The sequence below is a fragment of the Gopherus flavomarginatus genome, chromosome 2 (assembly GCF_025201925.1).
Source record: "Gopherus flavomarginatus isolate rGopFla2 chromosome 2, rGopFla2.mat.asm, whole genome shotgun sequence".
NCBI classification, from domain to species: domain Eukaryota; kingdom Metazoa; phylum Chordata; order Testudines; family Testudinidae; genus Gopherus; species Gopherus flavomarginatus.
The window spans coordinates 103,747,357-103,772,728 of NC_066618.1; the positions used below are offsets into that span (position 1 = coordinate 103,747,357).

A 25,372-nucleotide genomic window follows, 5' to 3' on the forward strand; every position below is an offset into this window, starting at 1 on the left:
CCCCCTGAAACTTGATATGTATGTAGTCAACATACACTAGGAACTACCTCCTCCTGCTCGCTGTCTTGTGGTGGCCCAGCCCCTTGCAGAGCTTGCAGGCATCCCTCCCTGCCTGAGCTATCCTTGATCAATTTAGCAAGTGTTCAAAACAAGACCAGCAAAAGGGGCAACACAGTTGGGATGCCAGTCCCCCATGTGCCATCACAGTGGGTGGTGCTGGAGTGGGATGGTGCTTGGGTTTGGATCATCTCAGTTAACAAGAAGTTGGAGAATTATCAGTCATTTTTTGTTGGAGTGGGGAATATGACACCCTCAAATCACCTTCTCCTTGATAGGCACATAAGAGGCTGCTGCTGTTTCAATGCTCCCGCAGCGGCAGGCTCCACCCCAACCCCCAGGACCCCTCACTCACCCCCAGAGCTCTTGGGCTGGATGGGGCCTGGCGCTGAGCACCACGTCACAGCTCCAGTTCCCAATCTCAGTTCAGTGGGCGGTCTGCAAAGCAGGAAGTGGGAAGTGCTGGGATTTCAGCAGCAGGGAAGGAGAAGGAGCCCCATGTAACAGTGGGGAGGAGCTCAGGCTTCAGCCAGCCACCCTGCTGCTTCCTCCCTCTACTCCTGGTGGAATTCTTTGTCAAAAAATTAAAAATTCTGTGCAGAATATCTTAAAATTCTGCAAAATATTGCATGGTTTATTTTTAAAATGACACAATATAATCATGCCAGTTTCAATTATTTTGGTAATTGATTTCAAAATACCTGTCAGCAAGTATGATTCAGGAACAAAAAAGATTCAGGAAATATATTTTGACAAATAGGTTCATTACTAGGCATGTTAATATAGAACTTTGTTAATAATTCATTTAAATGACAATACAGAAACCTATTTCCCACACACCCCAGAAGCAGTGCAAGGGCTTGGGGGAATCAGGGGTAATGGGGGAGCTGAGGAAGAAGGAAGTAATTGCTGGGAAGGAGCCTGGATGTAAACTTGGAGCGTTGTTGGGTGTGGATGGGAGAAGTATGGAACAGGGTTTTTTTGGGAGGGAGGTGGCGAAGGGGGATTGTTAGGGAGCCTTCCCTATGCAGACTGAGCTGACCCATAGCCTCTCTCATTCAGTCAGACACATCTGCCCCTGTCCCCGTGTGTCACTGCATCCCCATTCACCCTCCATGTGGCCCTGCACCCTCACTCAACCATGTCCCTCTCCATCCCCATTTGTCCCTGCAGCCCCATTCCACTCAGCTCCAGTCTGTCTCCCCAATATTAGCCCTTCTGAATCACAATTTGTGACCCCACAGCAGCCCCATGTGCCCTTATATCCCAGGCCTCCTGACCTGGCCCCACAGGCAGGGCGCTGTGAGGAACAGCCTCTTTTCTTCCGTATGCACAGCTGGGGCTGCTCCTGCCTAGGAGCAGCTGCTCTCTGTTTTGATGCCACAGTGGCCCCTGTAGGGTGAAAGGTGTAACTGCAGCATGACACATGAATTCTGTGCATATATAGTGGCGCAGAATTCCCCCAGGAGTTTCCCTCTCCACACTGCATGGACACATGCTGAGTGCTACCACCAGGGGGAGCTGCTGCCTCCTGCTGGGCTTCCCATAGAGAAGCAGCCAGGGCCGGCTCCAGGCACCAGCGAAGGAAGCAGATGTCTAGGGCAGCCAGTAGAAAGGGGAGGCACGTCCGGATCTTTGGCGGCGGGTCCTTCACTCCCTCTCTTCTTCTTCGTCAGCAGCGCAATCGGGTTTTTCTTTTTCTTTTTTTTCTTCTTCACTGCTTGGGGTGGCAAAAAAGCTGGAGTTGGCCCTGGAAGCGGCTCAAGAAATCTAGGGGGGCATGTGACCCCATGTACCCCCCCCATGTGTTGCCTCTGGTAGTGGTGGTGGTTGTTTTGGTTTTGCCTGTTTGTTACCTCACAGTTTTCCATGAAAGAGGATAAGGGAGGAAGGATAAAGACACAAAGACATGGTGCCAGATGCACAAAAGGTCTAACTTTTAGAAACCTAGAAAGCCACAGGAACAATGCTGTGATTCACAAAGTCTGAATCAGGCATCTAGGCTCCTATACAGTGAACAGCGAGAGATAGGTGCCTTAGAATGTGATCCATAAAGCCAGCATGCTAGGTGGGGAGCCGCCTAAGCTAGCCAATGAAAGAGGGGGGTATGTTAAGCCCCTCATGGAGCTAGGCACCCAAGTCCATGCTGTAGGGGAGGTATTTGTCTCTTCTAGTGATCGACAAACCAGGGGTAGATAGGTGCTTCTGTGCCTACATTGCATGTGGGATCCAGTGGACATGCTCAGAGGCCACATAAATGCACAAAGGGGAGGAGGATGCCCTTCCTTATAACATTTAGTCCAGTGGTTACAGTAATCACCAGTTCAAGTCCCCCTCTGCCTGATGAGGCGAAGGGATTTGAACAGGGATCTTCCACCTCCCAGGTCAATACCCTAACTACTGGGCTATAGAGTCATTCTCGCTTGTTCCCTGGCTCAATTAATATTTAATTATTCAATTATTTGATTAAAGTGGAACAACTTCAGTAGGTGAGATTGAGGAATATCCCATCGCCCAGAGATTAAGTGAGTACAGGGTTAGATGGTAGCCAGATGGGAGTTTTGTGGATCTCAATGGTACCTAAAAACAGGACAAACACCTAAGTACCTTTGCGGATCCAGGCTATAAAGCTTGTCATTACATAGTTAAGAATAGGCTGCCATATTGCTTTCAGTAGATAACATCTTGTGTCACACTTGTTAGAGCAAATAATCATCATCAGAACTCTAGAAAGTAAGAACATATGACACGGAAGTTGAATAAGAAAACAGATTCTTGAGAAGGCATTTTGTCAAGGCTGACTTTTAAGTCTAAAGCTCTGTTTTCTAATGTAATCTTGTGTGTGCATTCACACGGGTTCATGGACGTGAGGTGAGTTCTTTGTAGAATGGAAATACAGGGAGACAGTTTCAAGTCAACAAAGCATTTGTTGTGCATTTCAGTTAGTTGTCTCAGGGGAGGCACTAACCAACCACTGTGCAAAATAGTACATCCTTATGAATGTGTGGTTAGACTGTTGTTCTTATTTCAGCAGCAGAAGACTGATATCCTGAATACTCCTATAGGGCTGTATCTCCTGCATGTTTCTAAATCAAATCTTCCTCCCCCTCACTGATGTCCCTACAAATGTGTTCACCCATAAGTTCATCTTAAAAGCCAACCAGCTCTTTAGTGAAAGTTAACGTATGTTCTCATATTTCTTTAAAATATCATGGGCTGTCTTCAGGTGCTATAAATTGGTATAGCTCCACGGAGTCCAGTAGGACAACAGCAATTTACATCAGTTGAAAATCGGGCCCTACTTGTGTTTCATGTGTTATCAGAAGGCATTGCAGGAAATGAATCCTAACCTTAATTCAGCAAGCTATGTGTATTCTGGCAGGTGTGCTTTGCTTGAATCTAATATAGGACAGCATATGGTCCAAACGTATGTTTTGCCCTACTAGAGAGCTGCATGTGTCCCAAGCTAGCAGACCACACCTCTGCTGGTAAGAAGATACCAGACTATGTAGTAACTTGTCCCTGTATGGGAGTATTTTGTTTGAATTTTCTCATTTTGGAGTGGGAAATATTTTTGTATTTCGTTTAGATTTCCAGATTCCTTCAGATTTCACAGAAGAAACAGGTATCTAGTACATCTTTTGACTTGTGCTAATTTTCCTATGTGGTCTTATTTCTTTTTCTGTCTTAGTATTGATAGAAAAATCTCTGTTGTATATGGTAAGTGTAGATTAGTATCAAGTGAATCCGATTGCTTAAAATTGGTGAGGTTCCTTAGAGCTTCCTTAGTTTATTCCAGGCTCTTTTCCTTCCTTTTTTTTTCTCTTTAAGTTGCAATCATATCTGCCATATAGATATAGATATATAAAAAATATGGAAAACAAAGCAATCCTAGGCAGATTGCATGGTTAGGATTGCTTTGTTTTCCATTGTAGAGATAACGTGGACAAATAGCCAGTGACAAGTGTTACTAGGTCCATATAATTTGTTCAGAAACATATCAATTGGTTTTCTATGCCTTGAGTTATTTATGGTTTTCCTCCCAAATTTGATTCCCAAATTGGTTTTTGGGTATTCTAGAGAGATTTTCTGGTTTTTAGTTTTACAATGAGATTCTGATTGCATAGGTATAAGTGTGCTTGTGGTTTGACTATTAGTCCAAGATTTTTCAATAAGGAGTTGTTGGGTGCTTGTAAGGGTCCGGTGCTGGGGCTCGTCCCTCTCAGGCGCAGCGGGGAGCCAGGGTACCTCGCTACACAGCAGCAATCTGTCCAGGGCTCAGACCCTTCAGCAGGGGCTGAGCAAATACGGAGTATATAAGCCCGGCCCTGGAGCAGGGCGGGGCAACAAACAGTTCAGGCTCAGGCCATTCAGCAGGGCTGAGCAAACACAGTATAGAAGCCCAGGCCCTTGGGCAGGGCAGGGCAGCAAGCAGTTCAGGCTCAGGCCGTTCAGCAGGGCAGAGCAAACACAGGTAAGGGTCAGACCCTCCAGCAGGGGCTGAGCAACGAGTTAAACAGTATAAGGAGGCCTCCTCAGGCCAGGGGGAGGGGGAGTCTGCCACCCGTGGAAGGGTGGCAGGGGCAACACAGGCCCTCCCACTCCACTGCGTCCCAGCGCGGGGCCCTAGCAGCGGCAAAGATTTGCTGCAGTCAGTGGGGATCCTGGCCGCAACACACTGACATCGGTTCGGGGTCCCCTGGAGCCAGACTGGGGTTGGCTACCCCCAGGCCACTTCCGACCTCCCCCTGTCTAGGTACCTGTCTCTCGTTGGCATCGTCGGGTGGGCCCCAGACCATGGGCTCCTCTGGGTACCGGGCATAGGGAAGTTCAGGCCGCTCCTCTGGGTACTGGGCGAAGGGAAGCTCAGACCGCTCCTCTGGGTACCAGGCACGGGGCAGGCTCGGCCAGTGCTCCTCAAGGTAGCGAGCACGGGGCAGGCTGGGCCCAGCATGAGCTCGAGCACCGGCATCTGTCCTCTCCAGCAGCCTGCGCCTAACTGAGCGCTGGGGCCGGGCCTTTATACTTCCTGTCCCGCCCCTGGACTTCTGGGGGGCGAGGACAGGCGGCGGTGGCTCCGCCAACTCTGGCATCAGTTCTGGCCCGTCCCTCTCAAATGCGGCGGGGAGCCAGGGCGCCTCGCTACAGTGCTCACACTTTTGAAAATCTGACCACTTATTTGAGTTCCTAAATATTGATTTAGGAGCCTAAATTTAAGATCAAGATTTTCAAAACAAGGAGTCTAGTGTATTTTTATGTTCCTGAAGTCTAGATCAGTTATCGCATGATCAGTCATAATGCTTCTCTCTGCTGAGTTAAAAGTAAATCTACCTCTGGCATGCCCACTTGCTCTACCACTATTAAGAATCTACAGATCCAGGTTTTCATACATACTTATTTTTTTTCTGTGTGTTTGGACAGTATTATCAAAACGATTTCTTCTATCCCGTAATATGTTGTGGTGAGGTGCCTCACCTCTAAATATGTGTTTATTTTAACCTGTAGAGATAAAGTCTGATTCCTCCTTCCCTGCCTTCACCCTCCCCAACTCACTTTAATGTTGTAATGTCTCTACGTATTATAATTCTTAGCACTGAGATATAGAAAGTTAAGGCAGTTGTCCCAGATGGTGGAGAGATCATATGCATAAAGGACTTATCACTCACTGAGAGTGAGAAAGGACTAAGGGTGTTTACTGGGTGGTTTAATGTTAGCGTGGTGTGACTAACAACAAAGGCATGGTTCAAGGTTGGAAATCAAGAGATCCTTAAGCAAGAGAGTGTTCTGTGCTGCACTATGTGTGAAGTGCCATCTTCTTTACCATTTCTCTTGAAAATGAGCAGTGTCGGGGAAGATGCTGTTTATAATGCCATCATCTTAGCAGCAGCAATGAGAGAGGATCAGAATGACAGTATTATTGTCAACTTCATAATGACAATAGAATGCTGCGATTATCAAGTGAGGTTCAGATTTACAACTCCGTGATCACGGAGCGCATCAGTGTATAGCAGCCACTAGCACACACATCTCCAGGTACTTGCCTGATTAAGAATTATGGTAGCACGTTACCCACATTCCTTCTGATAGTTTCATTTATTTATTTGAACAAGACCAGCCGTGTGTAAAGTAAAGCAGCTTTTCAAGCTATGCTTTTAACATCTCACTTGTTTTTCTAAATCTGTTTAGCACGTGTAGCAGGATTTGGACAGTACTGCTGTTATGGCTGGATAATAGATCTAAAACGCAAGCACACAAACTTGGTGGGTCTGATCCTGCTTCCATTAAACTCCCTGAGAGTTTTACCATTGATTTCAGTGGGAATAGGAGGTGGACAGAATATTCTCAGTTCGCCATGGAGAACACAAACATGAAGATTTGGAGTTATGTAAGTGGGTGGTATTTATGTATCTTAGGTACTTATGTGACCCCCCCCACACACACACAGACATTAACAGAGTATGAGAGTGCCTTACAGTCCATAATATACCCTCAAGGACTTATACATGTGCTTTCCACTTGAGTTGATAGGAGTTACGTACAACCAAGAAAAGGAAGGAGTGTGGCCCTTAGTGTGGGGACCGTAAGACAATATCACTTCTTAATTAGCATACATTTTCACACCTTTAATTTAACAACATCTAACAAACATTTACTGATAGACTATGTCAGCCTCAAACTTAAATGAGTTTGAACCCTTGCCTCACAGGGGCCTTCTAAGCTTCCCAGGTATTTCCCTGAACAGCTGATGTCATTGATACCCCTAGACCCTTAAATTCTTTGAATAAAGTGAGATGTTTACTGAACAGTGACATGAACAAGACTGATGTGTACAGTTTGTGGTAAACGTGAAGGCTTACCACATTGCCTCAGTCATTCTGTCCTTGGGAGGAGAACATTGATGTATGAAAATGCAGGATTTAAGTAACACGGTTTCATAATTATTGAACATGCTGGCATGGTGTTGAGGTTGAAGGACTTTGTCAGGCCTGTGGCACACACCGTCCAGTAAGATGATCTCTATCTAATGACAACTCCTCTCCTCCCAGGGCACTACTTCCTGGATGGACTGTTTCACCTTTCTCTAATTTGGCTGAAGTTCTCAGTTGCCATAAAATAGGAACAGTGAAATCCTCCTACTGTGAAAAGTCTTTTTCTTGTCTGAAAACTCTCTCATCAATATAAGCAGGGTTTTCTTTATAACAGGGAGAGGGTACAGGTGCTTTTCTTCTTCATCCCAATAGCAATAATAGGAACTCAATTCAGCCTTTGCAGATGATATGGCACTGATAGGTTTGTGGGGAGAGAAGACCTTAATCTGTAGTAGGAAACAGCTGCAGTTATGCTGTTCCATTTCCTTTGCATTCCCTGTTGGTAGCCGCTCTAGAAATATTAACAGCCTCTCTTCTCCCACACTCCTTGCTGCTTAGTTGTGCCTTCTTTTTCCTTCCTCCCATTGACTCTTCTCTTTGGGAACAGAGGAGGAAATGGAGGTGAAATACAGCATTCCACACCAAGCTGGTAAGTGGCAATTGCATCATTTCAAGGAGAAACGTATATAGCTCCTGCTAGATTTCTTCACTGCCATTACTGTGTCGGAGAAGCTAGGGCAAGCAATGTCATTTTCTGTGTAATGTCTCTAGCTGGCTGGCTATGTAAATCTAGTTTCATTTCATATTGTTTGTTTCCAAGAGGAGGCTCTCTGTGAACTTAGTAAAGATTCTTCTTTTTCTGTCAACAGATCTTTGATCCTCTTATTGACATTGAACTTGCAGCTTAGGTTTCTGTCAGCTAATAATGTGTTACGAAACAGCAGACTCACTAAAAAATTGGTTTTACTGCTAGAAATTGCTATTATGAGGTCAGAAATTCCCCAGCTGCCTCTTACATATCAACAATGCTAAGTGTGTAGAATGTTCTCTACCGTACCAGGCCTAAGGAGGGGACTGCTCTTGCATCTAAAGTACACCTGCTTTGGGATAGGCCACTGATCATTTTATAGGCCATTGTCAATTAGGTTTCAGTGGTGTGGGAATGTCTCCCTAGGGAGTGCTAAGAAGGATTGTGTGAGGCTGATGCTGCTATCATTTAGCTTGATTGTCAGATTTACGTCTGGTAGCTTTAAATGACAAATCAACTGCGAGATGTAAAATCTGCATTTTAACAACTGATCATCTTCTAGCATAACACTGCAGTGAGCCACCAGCTTCTCTGATATTCACAACCCGTGCATTGCAGTACAGCTTCGCTAATGATCTTCAATAATTATGATTTCAATAATAAAGCACTAACAAATTATCATAACTTTTGAGACATTACAGTAATGCTCTGAAACATTGCCATCTAGTGGCCTTTAAAAAAAAAAAAGGCAAAGTCATCTTAATATAGTAGTTCTTTCCTCTAACGCTATTTAGGGTATACATAACAATAACAGTATGTTCACAACATAATTTACTTTAAAATAATGTATAAATGCAGTCTTCTGCCTTTGTTTTACAGCTGACGAGAATGAATGATAGTAAACTTCACATGGTTGTTTGCACTATGCTATAGCCATGTTGGCCCAGGATATATGAAAGACGAGGTAGGTGAGGTAGTGTCTTTTGTTGGACCAACTTCTGTTGGTGGACCAACTTCTGTTGGTGGAAGGGACAACCTTTTGAGCTTCACAGAGCTTTTCTTCAGGTATGGGGAGGGCAACCAGAGTGTCTAAGCTAAATACAAGTTGGGACAGATTGTTAAGCATAAGGCGTTCACATATGCTGTAGGCTACCACTTAAAATGAAGGGGCAATTAAATGTTAGCAGGCAGCAGGGTGTGTTACAAATTGTTGAAATGGGCCATAAAATTAGTATCTCTGGCTTTTACTGTCTAGCACAGTTATGAATTTAAGTTTGCAGACTTATCTTGTAAACGTGTTGTACAGATTTTCCTTGGGGATGATGACTGAGAAGTCAGATATGGAGTGATCACTTTGATGGGATGTCTTTGTTTTTTATCATATTTCTGTGTGTGAGTTCATTCAAGAGGGTAGTGATTGTCTGGTTTCACACACATTGCTGTTGTAATAAAAGATATTGCCTCACCTATCTTGACTCTCTCAGGAAAATTTACATAAAGTTACTGTGAGGGCATTACAGTACTTTAGCTCTAGAAAGAATTAAAATAGCTATGCAATGTAGTGTAGGGGTAGCAGAGAGCCTGCTGCTCAGTGATTTTATCTTAAAACTGATGCAGGCATTATTGTGTAGCAAGTAATAATATTTAGGGTGCATTTAGGAGTTTTTGTTGATAAAGTAAATGCTGAGCTTCAAAATGAAGGTAAATTGAACTGTGACGCTCTCTTATTAATGATATTAGTGCCTTTTTTCTCAAAAAGAAATAAAAACTGAGATGGAACCTTATAGTGAAGTAATTCAGTACATCTAGAACTCAAACAGAAGTTATGGGCTTGAGGCAGAAATTACTGAGTAAGGTTCTATGACCTGTATTATGCAGAAAGTGAGACTCCCAATGGTCCCTTCATGCCTTAAAATCTACATGTCTATTAACTTCTCCCCTCAAATTGTCAACATAAAGAATTTTACTATAGCAGGAGAAGGACTAGTAAAATATTCCTGTTCCTTCACTATGGATGTTATGCAAGCTGTTTCTACCTCCTGAAAATGCACGGGACTCTAGCAATTGTGAAGGTGTCAAGAAAACCATTTTTTTTTCCAGTCCCAGCAGGTAGCTGCTGAATAAGACTGTTATGCATACATCTTTATATGTTCTCTTAATGAGAGCTGTGTAAGAGGTCTTAAAGCTTTTTGGAATGCACTACTGCAATTCACTTTACTTCATTCTGAGCCGTGTTTCACTATAACTGAATGCTGTATCTGGATTCTACTGGAGATATATACAATACCACCATAGCACAGGGATATTTTTGCTAATGGAGCCCAAAGTGAAACTCAATAGAGATGGCGAAAGGGCAGCCTAGATAGAAGGCCTTAGGTCAGGGTGTCCAGAAGGCCAATCTTGAAGATCAGTTTGTCTTACCTTTTTTAGAGCATAAGAGAGGACACCTCTCTTGATAAAATAATCTACAAAACTATCAGATGAGATTTCCCTTTTCTTAAATATATTTTTCTCCTTTGATGATCCTTAAAAATATGACCTGGCATAGTGAGGGACAGCTAAGGTGTTCCATGCTCAGACTGTGATGTTTCTGCTACTATTGATTGTTCTACTGGCACCTAGATTTCATGGTATTTTATGAATTCATGGGTGCACTAGTAATAGATTATTTTAAATGAAGAGCATAAATGGAAAAGCAGCCAGTTTGTGGGTAGACGGTTGTAACCAATCATCCCATAGCACAGTGTGCAACAGAAGGGAGAGGGGAAATGTTGGCCAAGAACATTTTGGAATTTGCTGATTTGAGGCCGGTGTTCTGATGAGAGTTTGGTTTCATAAGTGATTTACAGATTGCTGAAAGGATTCAAAAATGTGTCAAAGCCATATCCCATATGGACACTGATACAAAGAATTTCATAGAAAAATAATAGCATTTTATATTGTGTTGGAAGCTATTGTTTGGGGGCTGCCTAAAGTGTTATAAATCAGTATAGAACCTTCAGAAGGAATTTGTTTGAGAAAATATTGAACATTTGGAAAAAACAAGCTAAATAAAAACATCTGAGTTAAGCATGTCATTCAGTCAACAATGCAAGTGAGTTACGTTTGACTGCGTTCAAGAGGCCTTACATAAGAGTGGCTGATTTCAGGCTGTTGAATAGCTCTAGATCAAGGAATTTATAATCTCCAAAAGTCTAATATAGCAGAATCGAGGAAATCCTAAACTCTGGAAGTTGAACTCTTTCCTTGACTGAACAGTTGGCAAGTGTACATCATGGGGTTTTTTGGGGGTGAGTTAAAGTTCAGTTTTTTAATTGAGTTTATTTTGTAAATTTAATATAGTTAATAAGAAGCAATACAAATTACCATAATTCAGTATTAACTGAACATGGTGAGATATATTCTTTGTACTGTACAACATGTAAGATTATATAAACCATTTCAGTTTTTAAGTAATAAAGTACAAAAATATTATGTTAATGGCAATTTAAGTTTGGAAATACAAATACACAGGAGATGAAAGTGTTAGTTCCAATGTACTAAAATATTAAAGATTTTCCTAATGTAATAACACCTCCCTGTATTGGTAATTCCAAAAATACATCGAGTGAAATACTGTTCATCTTGAAGTTAATAGGAGTTTTGCCATCAGTTTCATTTATTTGAAATATCTGCTTTGGTGCAGGCAGAGTAGGAAGTCACCATATTCAGTAACTTACTAAAAATGTGAGAGTTGTATTTTCAATCAGTGTTGAACAGTGTGCAAAACAAAATACTATTTTGCTTTCCTAATATCTGTTACTGCAATGGAATTGTTTATCTGAACAATACTATACTTATGGGTATAATGATGTATTATCAGAGTAGCAAGGAGATGATGATGAAGACGGACTGTACATTCCAAAATAATATATTCTGTGTATACTATCTGAATTTGTTCATTATGTTAGTGAAATTTATTGTGTGGCTAGAATATAAAGACCATAGACAAAAAAAGGTACGGTTTGAAGTTTTTGGGGCAGTTATTTTGAGGGGGTTTTTTTTTTGTTTTGTTTTGTTTTTGTTTTTTTGTTTTGTTTTGTTTTGTTTTGCTAATGTCCGGTTTAGACAATAACAATGCAATAGACCTTATTGTATGGCGATCTTTTATATATCTTTTCCTTTTGCATTGTGTGTTTAAAGTTAGTGTTCTATTGGTCAGAATAGTGACAACATAAAAATTGCCATTTCCCACTTTGTTTACCATGTATATTCTGAGTCATAGCTGCTGACTTTAGTAAGAAAAATATTTTTACTACTTCTCTTAGCAATGCACAACCAATATAACTGTGAGACAGTGATCTCTGGATTCTTTTCTGATTCAAGCATTATCATGAGAATTAATTAAGTTCCATTCACAGAAATCTTCATTAATGATGAGACATTAGGCAGAAAGAGCCAAGCTTGACATTCCCAGATTCCCGGTTGAGTTTGTAAGCCTGGCAATTAAAATACAAACCTAATGCAGCATTGTTAATGGAGGACATTTATAGCCTATTCTGCCATTCCTTGGCCTAAGTGAGATTTTGTACAAGGAATGCCAGATTGGGTCCTCTAGATGGATAGACCATAAACATGGAACCCTTTAATGTTTTTTTGCAGAGTATGACCACACTTTAAATTCATTAATGTTCATGGAAGATTGATATGTTGTAAATGGATTGAATACAGAATAAAAATACTCTGGCTGAAATCATGGCCTCATTGAAGTCAGTGAAGTTTTGCCATTGTCTTCAATGAGACTAGCATGTCATCCTCTTTGTGGTGTCCAGCTACACTGTAGTGTTGCGGGTATGTTTAAAGAGTTCCAGAGGTCAGCAAGAAAGCCAGATATAGCTTAATATTTTTCTGTGTACTGGCTGAGTCTATTTATTTGGATCCAATATGATAATACACTAGATCCTGATGATATATGTGAGACAAGGCTGTTTGTCACTAAAAAGGGGGCCTGCAATGTGTGTGGTTTTTCCTTGTCAAAGTTGTTATTCATCGGTTGATGCTCCCTGTTCTTCTGCTTGTTTCACTTTTTTCTGTCATCCTCAATGGCAGCAGCTGCTCGAGTATGAATGTCAACACAAATGTTGCTTGTTATGCTGTCTCTTGTTCCCATTCAGTGTTCTATGCAGCCATGCTGATCTCCTTTCCTTTTCTCTTGTGTGGGTCTGTTTTGTTGCCCTCTCTGGGAAAATGAAGATACAACATAGTGGGGCTCACTTAATGGAGATCCAGACAATGCTGTTTCCTAAACCTGATCATGTTTCTGCATAGCCTGAACTGTTATTTCACTCATAGGTCCAAATACTGGGTTTCTTAACCAGTCCTTACTAAGGTAATCTGGAATTCAATCCCATGTTTCTTGGAATCTCAAATTTTGGCCAAAAGGAAATGAGCTTTTCTCATGTTTTTTGAGACAAACTCTTTGATGTCATCTATGGATTTGTTTGTTGCTTGCTGCTTTATATGCTAGAAAACTATAATTTCTTATACTTGCCAGCCTCCCTCTTCCTTGTTCTGCTATCCAACCCTTCTGCTACCTCCCTTCTTGGTCTGGAAAGCTCACCAATGTCTGTCCTCTTTCCAAGGCTGTACTGAAATTGGACTTTACTCATTCAATCAGTTCTAGGCAACTAACCTTGTTTGTGTAAAGGTTTTGTGGCTGTTGTGTGGTTGCTAATGACTTGTTTGGCAATGTCTCTGATTTTTGTTAAAATAAAATTTACCATGAAAAAAACCTTTTAAACCATACTTTCTTGTTATAGCCAATTGAATTCCAGCATAATGTGTACCTTTCTTGTTAACATATGTGATCAGCTGTACGGTGGTGCAGCGTGCATTCCATCTATCCAGTGCAGTGGCTGTCCCACTCCTCTCTCTGCACTTTATGGAGATCTGTACATTTCTGATGTGTAATGTGGGAGCTGGGGCAACACAAGGGCATGGGTCACTTGCTGGGGGATTCTCTGCAGCTTGAGGTCTTCAAACCACAATTTGAAGACTTCAATAACTCAGGCATAGGTTAGGGGTTTGTTATAGAAGTGGATGGGTAGGGTTCTGTGGCCTGCTTTGTGCAGGGGGTCGGACTAGATGATCACATTGGTCCCTTCTGACCCTAGAATCTATGAATCTATGAATCTATAAGATATCCCTTCCACCCCCCACTCACTTTTATAAGGGTCTTTCATAGCCTGGCCCACTAGGGTTTTTTGAACCACATTGTAAAATTCTAAGAATATAAGAATGGCCATATGGGGTCATCTAGCTCAGTAGCCTGTTTTCCAGCAGTGGCTGGTGTTAGATGCTTCAGAGGGAGTGAACAGAACAGGGCAATTTAATCGAGTGATATATCCTGTTGTCCAATCCCCTCAGTAGCAGGAATATAAAATTATGCTGGTAATTAAACAGAAGCTTATAGTAAGAGTGTATTTTCCTAAAATGCTCTAGGAGTTTTCTGCAAGGGAATTGGTTGATGTATAAAGACACTCACAAATATTTAATTCCTGCATGTTCTTTATGACTTTATTTACTATAGTTTATATCTGGATATTAAGAGACCTAATTAAAACTAATGGGACTTTATTCTCATTGATGCTAACTTCCATCTATGCTGCTACAGGGATGGTAAGGGGCTTTACTGTACATGAGAATCAGTAATCTTTTCCTTGCAAAATTTAACTCACTCCTCCATGTGGTAAATATCTGAAGCATGAGCCTTTGGAAGCAACACTATAGGTCAGAATTCAAAGCTGGAAGACTTGTGTTGTACTTTAGCCCTGTCCCGAGCTCATGGCTAGAGCACAAAGAGTATGTGGTAAAATGTTACCAAACAATGCAGAGCATTAGTCTGATCAGACCTCATATCAACCACTTCTCTTTCGCCATTCTCTTTCTTCCTTTTACTGTTTATTTCACTCTTTTTAATTTTTGTCCCCTTTATTTTTCTTGGCCAAATGAAATAAGGAGAAATGTTGGGCCAAACTTTGCTCTTGGGCAGTCATACACAACTCCCACTCTTTTAGCTCTGAACCTTGCAATCAGATGTGGCAGCATGGATTCCATCTCCCATGTGGAATGCTAACAGATCTGATTGCAGAGTTGGGTCCTTAAATTTAAATACATCCTAGGGCAAAAATTGGCATATTTGAGTTTTAAATGTGAAGAAGTGCTGGTGCTCAGATTGTGTTCTCTTTGAGGACTTCTGGGACTATCTAAATAGGGTAGCTTTCAAAAGTTTTTAAAGTGCCTGTGAGTAGGTCACAATTTGGGGAACATAATTTAACCAATATCAGAGGAATCCAAAACCTTTGGAAATATGGGATTTTGGTTAAGCAAGAGAGAGACATATGATAAAACCACTCTCAATGACATAGCAGGCCTTTCATTAAACCTGGAGTTGTCTATTGTGCTTGCTAGAACTAGACCTTTCCATGCTGGCCCATATTTTATAAAAATGTACCTTTATTACTGTTCAGTTGATTCAGGCTGTGTGGAAAAATTTATAGCAGATTGCACTGTTTAAAAGCCTGCTTTAATAGACCCAGTAACACTTTGATTAAGTTCCAAACCAGTAGATACAAAAGCATAGCAAATGATTCTGGAATTCCTTCCCAGATAAATGATACTGGTGATGCAGTAAGTTATTGTTATTAGTTTTATGATTATAAGTATAATTATGGACAATGATCTATTCTTGAAACTAGCTCTTTCCTTAATGTACAGTCTCTTCGGTTGTACAGAGGAATTTGAAAAGACTCTCCCACAGGCGGCAGAAATATAAGAGGGGAAGGGTTCATGTTCTTTATGAAACAGAAATCCTCAGGACATATGCTAGAATAGGGGGAATGGTTCGATTTTATTCAGAATTGCTGAATGGGGAAAAAAATACACTCCAAAACTAATGGGTTTGCATTTTCTTTTAGGAGCGTCTCTTGATGAGTCTTTTGCCCAGGAACGTTGCCATGGAAATGAAAGAAGATTTCCTGAAGCCACCCGAAAGGATTTTTCACAAGATTTACATTCAAAGGCATGACAATGTTAGGTAGGAGTGACATCAGCTCACGAAATAATGTAAAGCAGATAACATGTAGTGCAAATAGAGTGACACGCAGTGACTTTGAGATCTTCCAGCACAAGAAAGCAAGCCCAGTGGAGATGCGTTGTATTGGTTTGGGGGAGGTTGGGATGGCTGAGTGGTAACATGCCTATAGAGACTGTGGATAACAATTTTGAGTTGATAAATAATTTAGAATAGTTATGCTAGGTGAAACCAAAATGTATATGACCTAGTAGTCATCTGATACAGTCTGTTATATTTGTGGTGGATACAAATATTTATTTTGTGTGATAGTAACAGACTATATTTCCCTACAAACAGGAAGCATTGGTTGTTTGTGCAATAGCTCATTTATCCAGACAGTGGGAAGGAAGTAAATGTTAGTGCAGTGCATCCATTTGTCATCCGAGGAAAATGTATATCTGTCCCCATCACTTGAGCATTCAGCCTCACAGATGATTGACTGAGGGCCTCTTTCTGCCACCTTTCTCATGTTCAGTAGCATGCTGTTCCATGAGCACTCCCTCTGCAATCCGTTGTTGTTATCTGAGTCCTGCTATTCTTCTCAATCCCACTCCCCCCCTTCTCCTCTCAAATGACCTGGTCCTGCTAGTGCTTAGGAGCACAGTTCCTTCCATTCCACGAAGAGTCTTTTTTAAATTTTTTCTTACTACTGCAAAGCCCTGGTTAAATGATCCAGTAGTTCAAGTTCTTTATCTACTAATTGTGTTCTTAGCAGAAACTTATATTATAAAAACTGAAAACATTTTTTAAAACACTGCTTTCCGCCGTTAATGCTCTTTGTTTTCATTTGCTTCTAATATTCAGCTTGGATAATGAAAACAGAAAAATTACTTTCACTGAAATTTGTACTCAGTTTCTAGTCCGTTTCACTTTGTTTCCTCGGAACAAGCACAATGCTGCAGAGTTTGGGTTTACCTCAGAGAAATATTTAGTTTCCAAACACTTCTGCGGGAAAGTCCAAATAACTTCCTGACCCTAGTAAAAAGGTTTTTTTTAAACATTTATAGTGTTACCAACACTCATGATTTTAGTTCAGATCTCATGGTAGATTTTGGGTTTTTTTAAGCCTCAGTTCCTGGAATCTTGTGATTACATAAGAATCTCAGCTTTTCCTTTTTATTTTTAAATGAGTTTCTAACCCTCAAAGTTTCAAAGAAAAGCTTGAAAATGTGACCCAAGTGCTTCCTACAGGCTCAGAAATCAAAAGATTTAAGCCAGTCTCATTATTTTGGGGGGGTGGTCCTGGATCATAATTTTTGAATGCTTAGGGCTGGTAATACTGCATTTATATTGATCTTGGATTTTGCAAAACCCAAGCTGAAAGTTTAAAAAATAGGTGCCTATAACTAGGTGCCTAGGATGAGATTTTCAAAGGTCCTAAGCAATTTAGGAGCACAAGTCCCATTCAGAGTCAATGGGACTTGGTCTCTTAAGTCACTTATACACATTTTGAAAATTCCTCCCTTAAATAAGAACTACCTACTTTTGAAAATCAGGCCATTTCTTTAGGTACAAGAATGGATTTAGGAACCTAACTTTAGGTCCTTATTTTTTAAACATCTTGCCCCTATCTTTATTTGTTGTGGCTAGCACTAAAATGCCACCCTCTCCATCATCTTTGCAACTCATAATAGTTTACAGATGGCCTACAAATGATAAAGTAATAAGGATGGGAGCTTGGAGAACTAATTGAAGAAAACACCTTCTAAGCCAGATAGATTGTATCACATTCCTGTGCTGCTGTGACTGACAGAGTCAAAGGAGACATTCTGTTCCTCAGACATACCATCAGCAAGCCCTTGTCCAACAGAACCAGTCGTGTTGGGCTCTGTAGTGAACCCTTTTTATCTTACTCTTTTAAAGAGTTGAGTTTCTCTACCTACAAGCCTTCAGTTTACTTTGCTGCAACAATCTATCCAAGCTGAGTGAGTGACACTTGGAATCAGTGTCACCAGGATGGTTTCAACGCAGTACCATCTTGGGTGGATTTTGTACAATTTTGTTAAGTGAAATCTTCAGTGTTGAAGTAATTAGTCAGTCAGTCAGCTGGGAGGTGAACCTGCACTTCTTGGCTTGTAAAGATGAACAAGAAAACTTGGGGCTAATTATTGAGACCTGTTAATGCTTTCCTTAGTGAAAGGGTAATGATTGTCATAACAGGTCATCACCAGGGATTGAATTTGGGACCTCCAGTGCTTAAGAAATATGAGTCTCTGTCAGACTATCCTTTGTAGAACATTCACTAGGGAGGGATGCATCATATTCACTGAATAGTGAGTTATTAAATTGTGGTGCCAGCTACCAGTCTCTACCCTAATGTTTTCAGGGAAGGTTACTGAGAGAGTGAAGTGAGGACAGTACATGTCACATCTTGAACTCTTGGGTGTCCTTCACCCACTGTGGTCTGGATCTGGCCACCATTGTGGAGCCAGTTGGAAATGTTAACAAATGTGCCTCTTAGCTTATTCCAAAACATTTTTCCAGCATGTTTCTCAGTGAATTTTGTCTCTCTGTATTCTCATCTGTTCACAGACAAATCTCTCCAGCTGTAAGTCACTTCAAGCTTCCTTCTTAGTACTATAGGAGTTTATTCTCACTCGGCAGTTCAAAGCATTAAACTCTCCTTAACATCAATGGAAGCTGTGTGTGCGGAGTGGGGGCGAGATTAAAACTTTAAACTACATTTGCTTTTAACTTGATTCTGCTCCATAAACTCAATGGATCACATTTAAAACTTTCGCCCTGTCAAAGAACAAGCTACCTTCTTCCTTAAGTCTGACACCATTATATTCTTAAATTGTGACTGTAGTGATATCAGTAAATCCTGCCCTCCCAGAAACTTGCAAGCACTTTGGCAATTTCAGTAATTTTGTAGTGAATTCTTTTCCAAGTGATGATCCTAAAATGAAAATAAAATTAATACATTTTAGATGAGAAATTTTAAAAGCTTACTCAGAGGAATTTTCACTTGGTTTTACAGGTGCAATAAATCTGTCATTAATAATCATATCAACTAAATAATAATTTATACTTGTAGGATCCAGCACATTGCATTCAAGGATGTCACAAACGTTAAGCCATGAGCATAAAATAATAAAGTCTCTCAACACTTCTGTGAGTAAAAAGGATAAATAAAGTCTTGTTTTAACTGTTTTACTAATGAATAGCCTGAGGCAGAGCGATTAAGTGCCTTCACCTAGCCAGGTGGAGGGCTAGTTATAATACCCAGGAATCTTGACTCATCTTCTCTCATAGGCAAACTCCGCAGAAGAGGTTAGACTAGACAGGAAGACAAAGTCACAAGCTCTTGTCTAGGGGCAAAAAGTCAAAGTAAACTCCTTGGGAAGGAGCTGTTGTTATGACTATTATATGTGAAGTGCCACCAGTGATGAGATGGAGATTGGGAGGTTGATACTCCATCACCCTGCTATTAACTTCAATCACAGAAATGGAGTTGCTCCAGTGTCAGAGAGAGCAGAATCAGGCACTTGTTCATGCAATGCTGTGCTAACTGTTGGTGCTAAATAAATTATCTTAGAATGTTAGTATTAATTATGATTTAAAGTGTTCTTCGTTCTTTATTGGTGCTGCATTTCTTTCCCTATCAACATTCATCTATTTACAGATTTTTTTCTTTGAAGACAACTTATTTTCTGCCTATATGACTGTAGCTATATCATTCTGAATTTAAATGGTTAAATGGGTTCTCAAATAATTACTTACAGCCTTTGTTTTTTCCATCATACTCACAGCCACAACAGTGATAAGCTATTCTTGCTTGCTTTCTTATAACTGAAGTACATGGCTGTTTATAGCATAGTATCTTTTTATATTATTTACAGTTAAAAAAACAGTATGTTAAGAGTGGCTTTACATTTTTTAATCTTTATCATGTAAAGCCATAAAGAGCATGAAAACTTTGAGTTTGAGCTCTGTTACCTATCAAAGGAGAAGGATCAATGAGCCCAAAATTGACCACAGACTTAGACGCCAAATAATTGCACAAGAAAATATTATGCTATGGTAGGCTTCTGTGTGTGTATTTATATGTGTGGGTGGGGGGAAGAAATCTTTCCAAGGCAAAGTTTCATTATATCTAGAATGTGGACTGAGGTACATAAAAATCATGATTAAAAACAGAAAACATTGATCTTTGGAAGCTTTCCAGGGAAGAGGTCAAATGGACTTTTCATAATCTGATGGGAGTCAATATTGTGCAGATGAAATCTGTACTCTTCTGGGTAGCTTTGTTTCCTCTTCCTACATGATGTTGTGTGTAATAATTAGTGATTATCTAATGGATGGACCTTGACCTCAGAGAGACATCAATTGTTGGGTTAGTTATCAAGAAAGCAACCAAACTGTTTGCTTGCTTGCGTGTGTTTTGTTTTTAATGGGGCTGTTCAATGTAACAATAGAAACAAATGCAAATGCCACGGGTTACCTGAAAAAAGTTCTTCATATAATAAAGGGATGAAAGCAGAAAGAAAGATGTGGTTAGATTTGCATGTCTGACATGATCACAGCATCCAGAAAGATGTGGAAAAGGCATTGCAGGGGGGATGGTATTGAAAAGCAGGTTTAGAGTGGCACAAAGAGGGTGGATCAGGACATAATGGGGATAATAATACTTTTTTCCATTTCTTGTCTGCTTTATTTAAATTGTACACTCTTCAAGGCAGAAACCATCTCTTACTAATATATATGTATGTATGTACAGTGCCTAACACAATGGGACTCCAACTTGGTTGGAGTTGCTAGGTGCTGCTTATAAGACTAATAAAAATAACATCTGCTTAAAAGACTAAAAAAAATCTCATCTGCACACTTTATATGGGTCTGCAGAGAATCTGCCTATTCATCTACTTTGCAGTTAGCTTTTCTTACTCATAATCAGGTGCTAATAGAGCTATTTTAATATATGCAGCTTACAGAAATCTGGCCAGTTTGGAATGTAAACAGACAAGTACTCACTCTGCTCTATGAATCATGTTCTTCAAGATACAAATGGATAATGAGCATTCAAGCTACTATGAATTTTCTACTCTCTACTATGATAGTTTAGTTTAGCCTAATTTTAATAATGCACTAAATGCAGGCAACAATATAGAATTAAATTGAAAATATTGATCTTTTACAAACTGAGCACCTGATCCAAAGCCCACTGATGTCAGTGGAAACATTATCATTGTCTTCAGCAGGCTTTGGATCAGACCCTATAGGTTCTTTTGACATTTACTTGTGAAAGTAGTCCCATTGCAAATCTCTGGGATTATTCCTGTAAATGCTTGCCACCATGTAAGGGTTGGACATTCAAGGCCTAAATAGAGGCTACTATTCTTAAGAAACAGTACATTTCCTAGATTAATAGTGGAATCTTTAGTCCCAAGAGAGATCAGACCAGAAATACTAGTCTCGTTAAAAATCAGATGTTTATGAAATGTCAAGATGGCTTTAAAACTTCCCTTAATTTACCCTGTAGCAAGGTTTCAAAGCTTGTGTTATGTGATGCTCCTTAGGCAGATGGTTCATTGGGATTTGATTTTAAGGAAATTTCTAAAAAAATAAAATATATTTTCCTCCTTGCATGATTTCCCTCCAACAACTCCATGTTCTTTTTGTGAGCACCTAGTTCATAATTCACACAGCCTACTGTAGATCTTAGTACATCAAAATGTGTCTACATTGGAGATGTGATTCCCAACTCATTCCCATAGACATACTCATGCCAGCTGTGCTCCAGCTACCATGCTAAAAATAGCAGCATAGCCTGGGTAGCAGGGGTGGCAGCTCAGGTTAGCTCATGGAATATGTACCCACCCAGAGGTGGCTAGACTAACTTGCTGCCTGTACTATCCTGGTTATGCTGCTATTTTTAGAGCTAGCAAAGGTTCATCTATGCAAGTTATGAATCAGACCTCCCAGCTCAAATGTAGATGTTCCTATAGAAACAGTTTTATTTATCAAACTGTTTTAGATTCCGTCCTGTGACAGTATGTTATACTAGAAAATCGTTCTTATTGTATGTTGACTGAAAGTGACCTAAACGCTCAGTTAGCAATCCTTACTCACATTGCTGAGCACTTACTTATGTGAGTAGTTCCAACAAAGTCAATAGGACTCTTTATGTGAATAAAGTGTATGCATGAACACCGTGAAAAAGTGAACATTCGCTATCTGTAGAATTTAAATTTGCTATAGTATTTGCAGTGTTTTCCTTCCAAAACCAAGGATGCTATATAAATAATGGGATATAGCAGTGAACCATAGCAGCCTAGATCTGCTATGCTATGCAGCAGAATTTTGAGGCACACTTTTTAGCAGATGTTGGAACCGAGCAGAAAGCTGCTGAAGGTCTGCTGACTCATTGTGGCAGGTGCAGCTTCTTAATGCCATTAAGGCTATAAGGGCAGTGGGAGGGAGCTAAGGCAGAGAAGATCCTTGTGGGATGGATTAGGCATTATTTTTGAGTGAACAATAAAGCCAAACCACAGGCAGGGAGTGAGTTTGGATTCTAATTCAGGATCGGTGTGCTCTGTTGAGGACCAGATAGGGACTTGGACCATTCACATACTGGTTACATTGCAAGTAATTAGGTCACAACATAGCTCTAGTGTATTATTTTCTTGTAATTGCTCTATTTAACAACTTTAGAAATCCTGTGGCTACACAAAGCATATAATCTTCTCATGTTCTTACTATAGGGATGAATTTCTCCTCCTTTCAATGTCCCTTTCATTCCAACAAAGGGGGAAGGACATCATGAAAAGCAATGTGTTTATCCCACAAAATGGAATTATTATTATTATTTATTACTTGTAGCACAGATGAGCCCCAGTCATGGATCAGGACCTCATTGTGCCAAGTGATTTACACACACAGAACAAAAACATGGTCTGTGCCCCAAGCACCTTACAACCTAAATATAATACTAAAGATAATGGATGGATACTGATGGATGGGGAGTACATGGAACCAATGAAACATCTTGCTGACCAGTACTAACCTATATGGTATTAAATGTTTTTGAACTGGAAAATGAGTCTTCGTTCCACTTTTGTGTGTGTAAAATACTTTTCCCCCCACATAAGTAGAAGATAGGGCCTAAATGCACCCCATTCTTTGCACAACAATAAACCATGGAATGAACGAGGTTGCAATACAGGATACGGCAGAGGCCTGAAATTTGGAAGACCCCTACTTCATTCACTGCATACTATCTGTCCTCTGTGCTGAGGACTCAGTTTTGCTATCACTTGTTGAGAATAAATCCATGCCTAAATAATATGAGTTGTAGAATGAATATGACTTACAGAATAAATCTATGGCTTGCTATAGGTTTTCACTGTGGTAATGGAAAAATATAATTTAATCCAACATAAGGCACAGATCCACAGGACCTCTGTCTTATTCAGTGTGTGTTGTCCAAGCTATACATGGAATGAGGCAAGTATCCTGCAGTTATTTGAAATCATATAATTAGACTGTATTGTTGTGCATACGCACAAGAGGACAGAGTTAATTTGAGGTCCAATTTTGACTTGACATTTTCACTGCCTTTTTACTCAAAACAGCCATTTTTGAACATTATAAATTTGTAATAAAGACTGGTAATTAATATTCAGCTGTGTATAATTGGAACATTACAATTAAAATGTTCAAGAACTTACAGTTATTAAAAACAAACAAAACCCCTAAACCTTAAATGGAAATAATCATAAGGTAAGATAACATATATAAAGATTTTCTTAACTTTAAAAAATGTCTACGTTCAATTAACAGTATTGATATAGAGAAATTCACCTTTCAGATTTCACAAACAAATGTAACAATATACATTTCAGAACTCTCTTAACAGACAACTATTTATATATTTTACATAGTTAGTTATGCGTATACTAGTGATGTATGAAATAAAAGTGTTTGCAAGTATGTGTTGTGGGTCACTTTATACATCCCCAATTTGGCCTGTTGCTAATAAATGAAAACCCTATGGACGAAATATGAGGATCAACATTTGTGCCAAATGTTCCTTTTAAATGAATGTATTTGTTGTATAACTCATTGTGTCAATTCTGTAAAATAACCCTCCTTTAAGCAAAGCTAATAAATGAGTACCTTTGCTGTAGGCCATGGTTAAATAATTAAGAGTTCTAGATGTAAATGCATACAGCATACCTGTTCTTAAAAGTAACTGTAGGTCACCAACTATATACAACATTTAACTATTTGAGCATTTACATTCTTTCCATTACAACATTGGGCAGTCTGTGAAGTGTAAGTGTTTGCCCCGAGTGTTGATTTGACAATTTCCTGATTAGCAAATACTTGAGTTTTACTGTCTTATATGTTTTTGAAAGATTTAAAGAAGTTTCCAGATTTGAAAAACAAACCACCATAAAATTCTAAAGCTACCATTTCCTAAAATTGTAGCCACTAATTTTGGGTGCCCAGCGTGAGGCATCTCATGAGACATTTGGCTGTCTCATGTTGAGCAGCCAAAATCAGTGACCACTGCTGAAAATTTGGCTGCATAGGAATAGGAAAACGCAGAGAGCAATACATCAGGCATAACCAGAAAAACTCATCATATGCTTATATAGATCCTGGGAACTTCTGGCATGACAGAGAAGAGAAACCAAATAGAGTTTCTAATAGAATAGTAATAATTCATGAAAGAAAATACCAATGATGTCTAACTGAATATAATTGAACTCTGACAGGTAGGTGGTACATTGGATTGTACCGGTCCTTGCTTTTTACCTTTTGGATAGCTGAATTCCAATGTGTGTTTGGATCAATTTCTAGAAATCTTTAATGCACAAAAGAGTGTATTTCAAAAACTTCAGGGAATTTAGTATGATGATTTGGCATTGGCTGACTGATTTCATGAAAGACAGATCCAGGTCTGTCAAGCAAGGATGTTGTAGGTCCAAAATGAAGTACATTGGCGGAGCTTTGGGGGTAAATCTGAAGAGCACTTATTGGCACTACCATATTTATTTCTGTTCTATGCCCTGGTCTACACTACGAGTTTAGGTCGAATTTAGCAGCGTTAAACCCTGCACCCGTCCACACGACGAAGCTGCTTTTTTCAACTTAAAGGGATCTTAAAATCTATTACTGTACTCTTCCCCTGACAAGGGATTAGCGCTGAAATCGACCTTGCCAGGTCGAATTTGGGATAGTGTGGGGTAGTGTGGTCGCAATTAGACAGTATTGGCCTCCGGGAGCTATCCAGAGTTCTCCATTGTGACCGCTCTGGACAACACTCTCAGCTCAGATGCACTGGCCAGGTAGACAGGAAAAGGCCCACGAACTTTTGAATCTCATTTCCTGTTTGGCCAGCATGGCAATCTGCAGATGAGTGCAGATCTTATCAGCAGGGGTGACCATGATGGAGTCCCAGAATCGCAAAAGAGCTTCAGCATGGACCGAACGGGTGGTACAGGATCTGATCGCTGTGTGGGGAGACGAATCCATGCTATCAGAACTCCATTCCAAAAGACTAAATGCCCTAACATTTGAAAAAATCTCCAAGGGCATGAAGGACAGAGTCTATAACAGGGACCCGCAGCAGTGCCG

General features: G+C 40.2%; 1 protein-coding gene across 2 annotated transcripts in view; it reads left to right on the forward strand.

The window, feature by feature from the left end:
- ADCY1 (adenylate cyclase 1) overlaps positions 1-25,372 on the forward strand; it is a 240,841-nt gene that overhangs the window by 86,529 nt on the left and 128,940 nt on the right. For both annotated transcript variants that reach the window (XM_050937673.1, XM_050937672.1), the window contains exon 3: positions 15,630-15,748. In XM_050937673.1, coding sequence (XP_050793630.1) covers positions 15,630-15,748 — 119 coding nt within the window. The remainder of the gene's footprint in view (positions 1-15,629; positions 15,749-25,372) is intronic.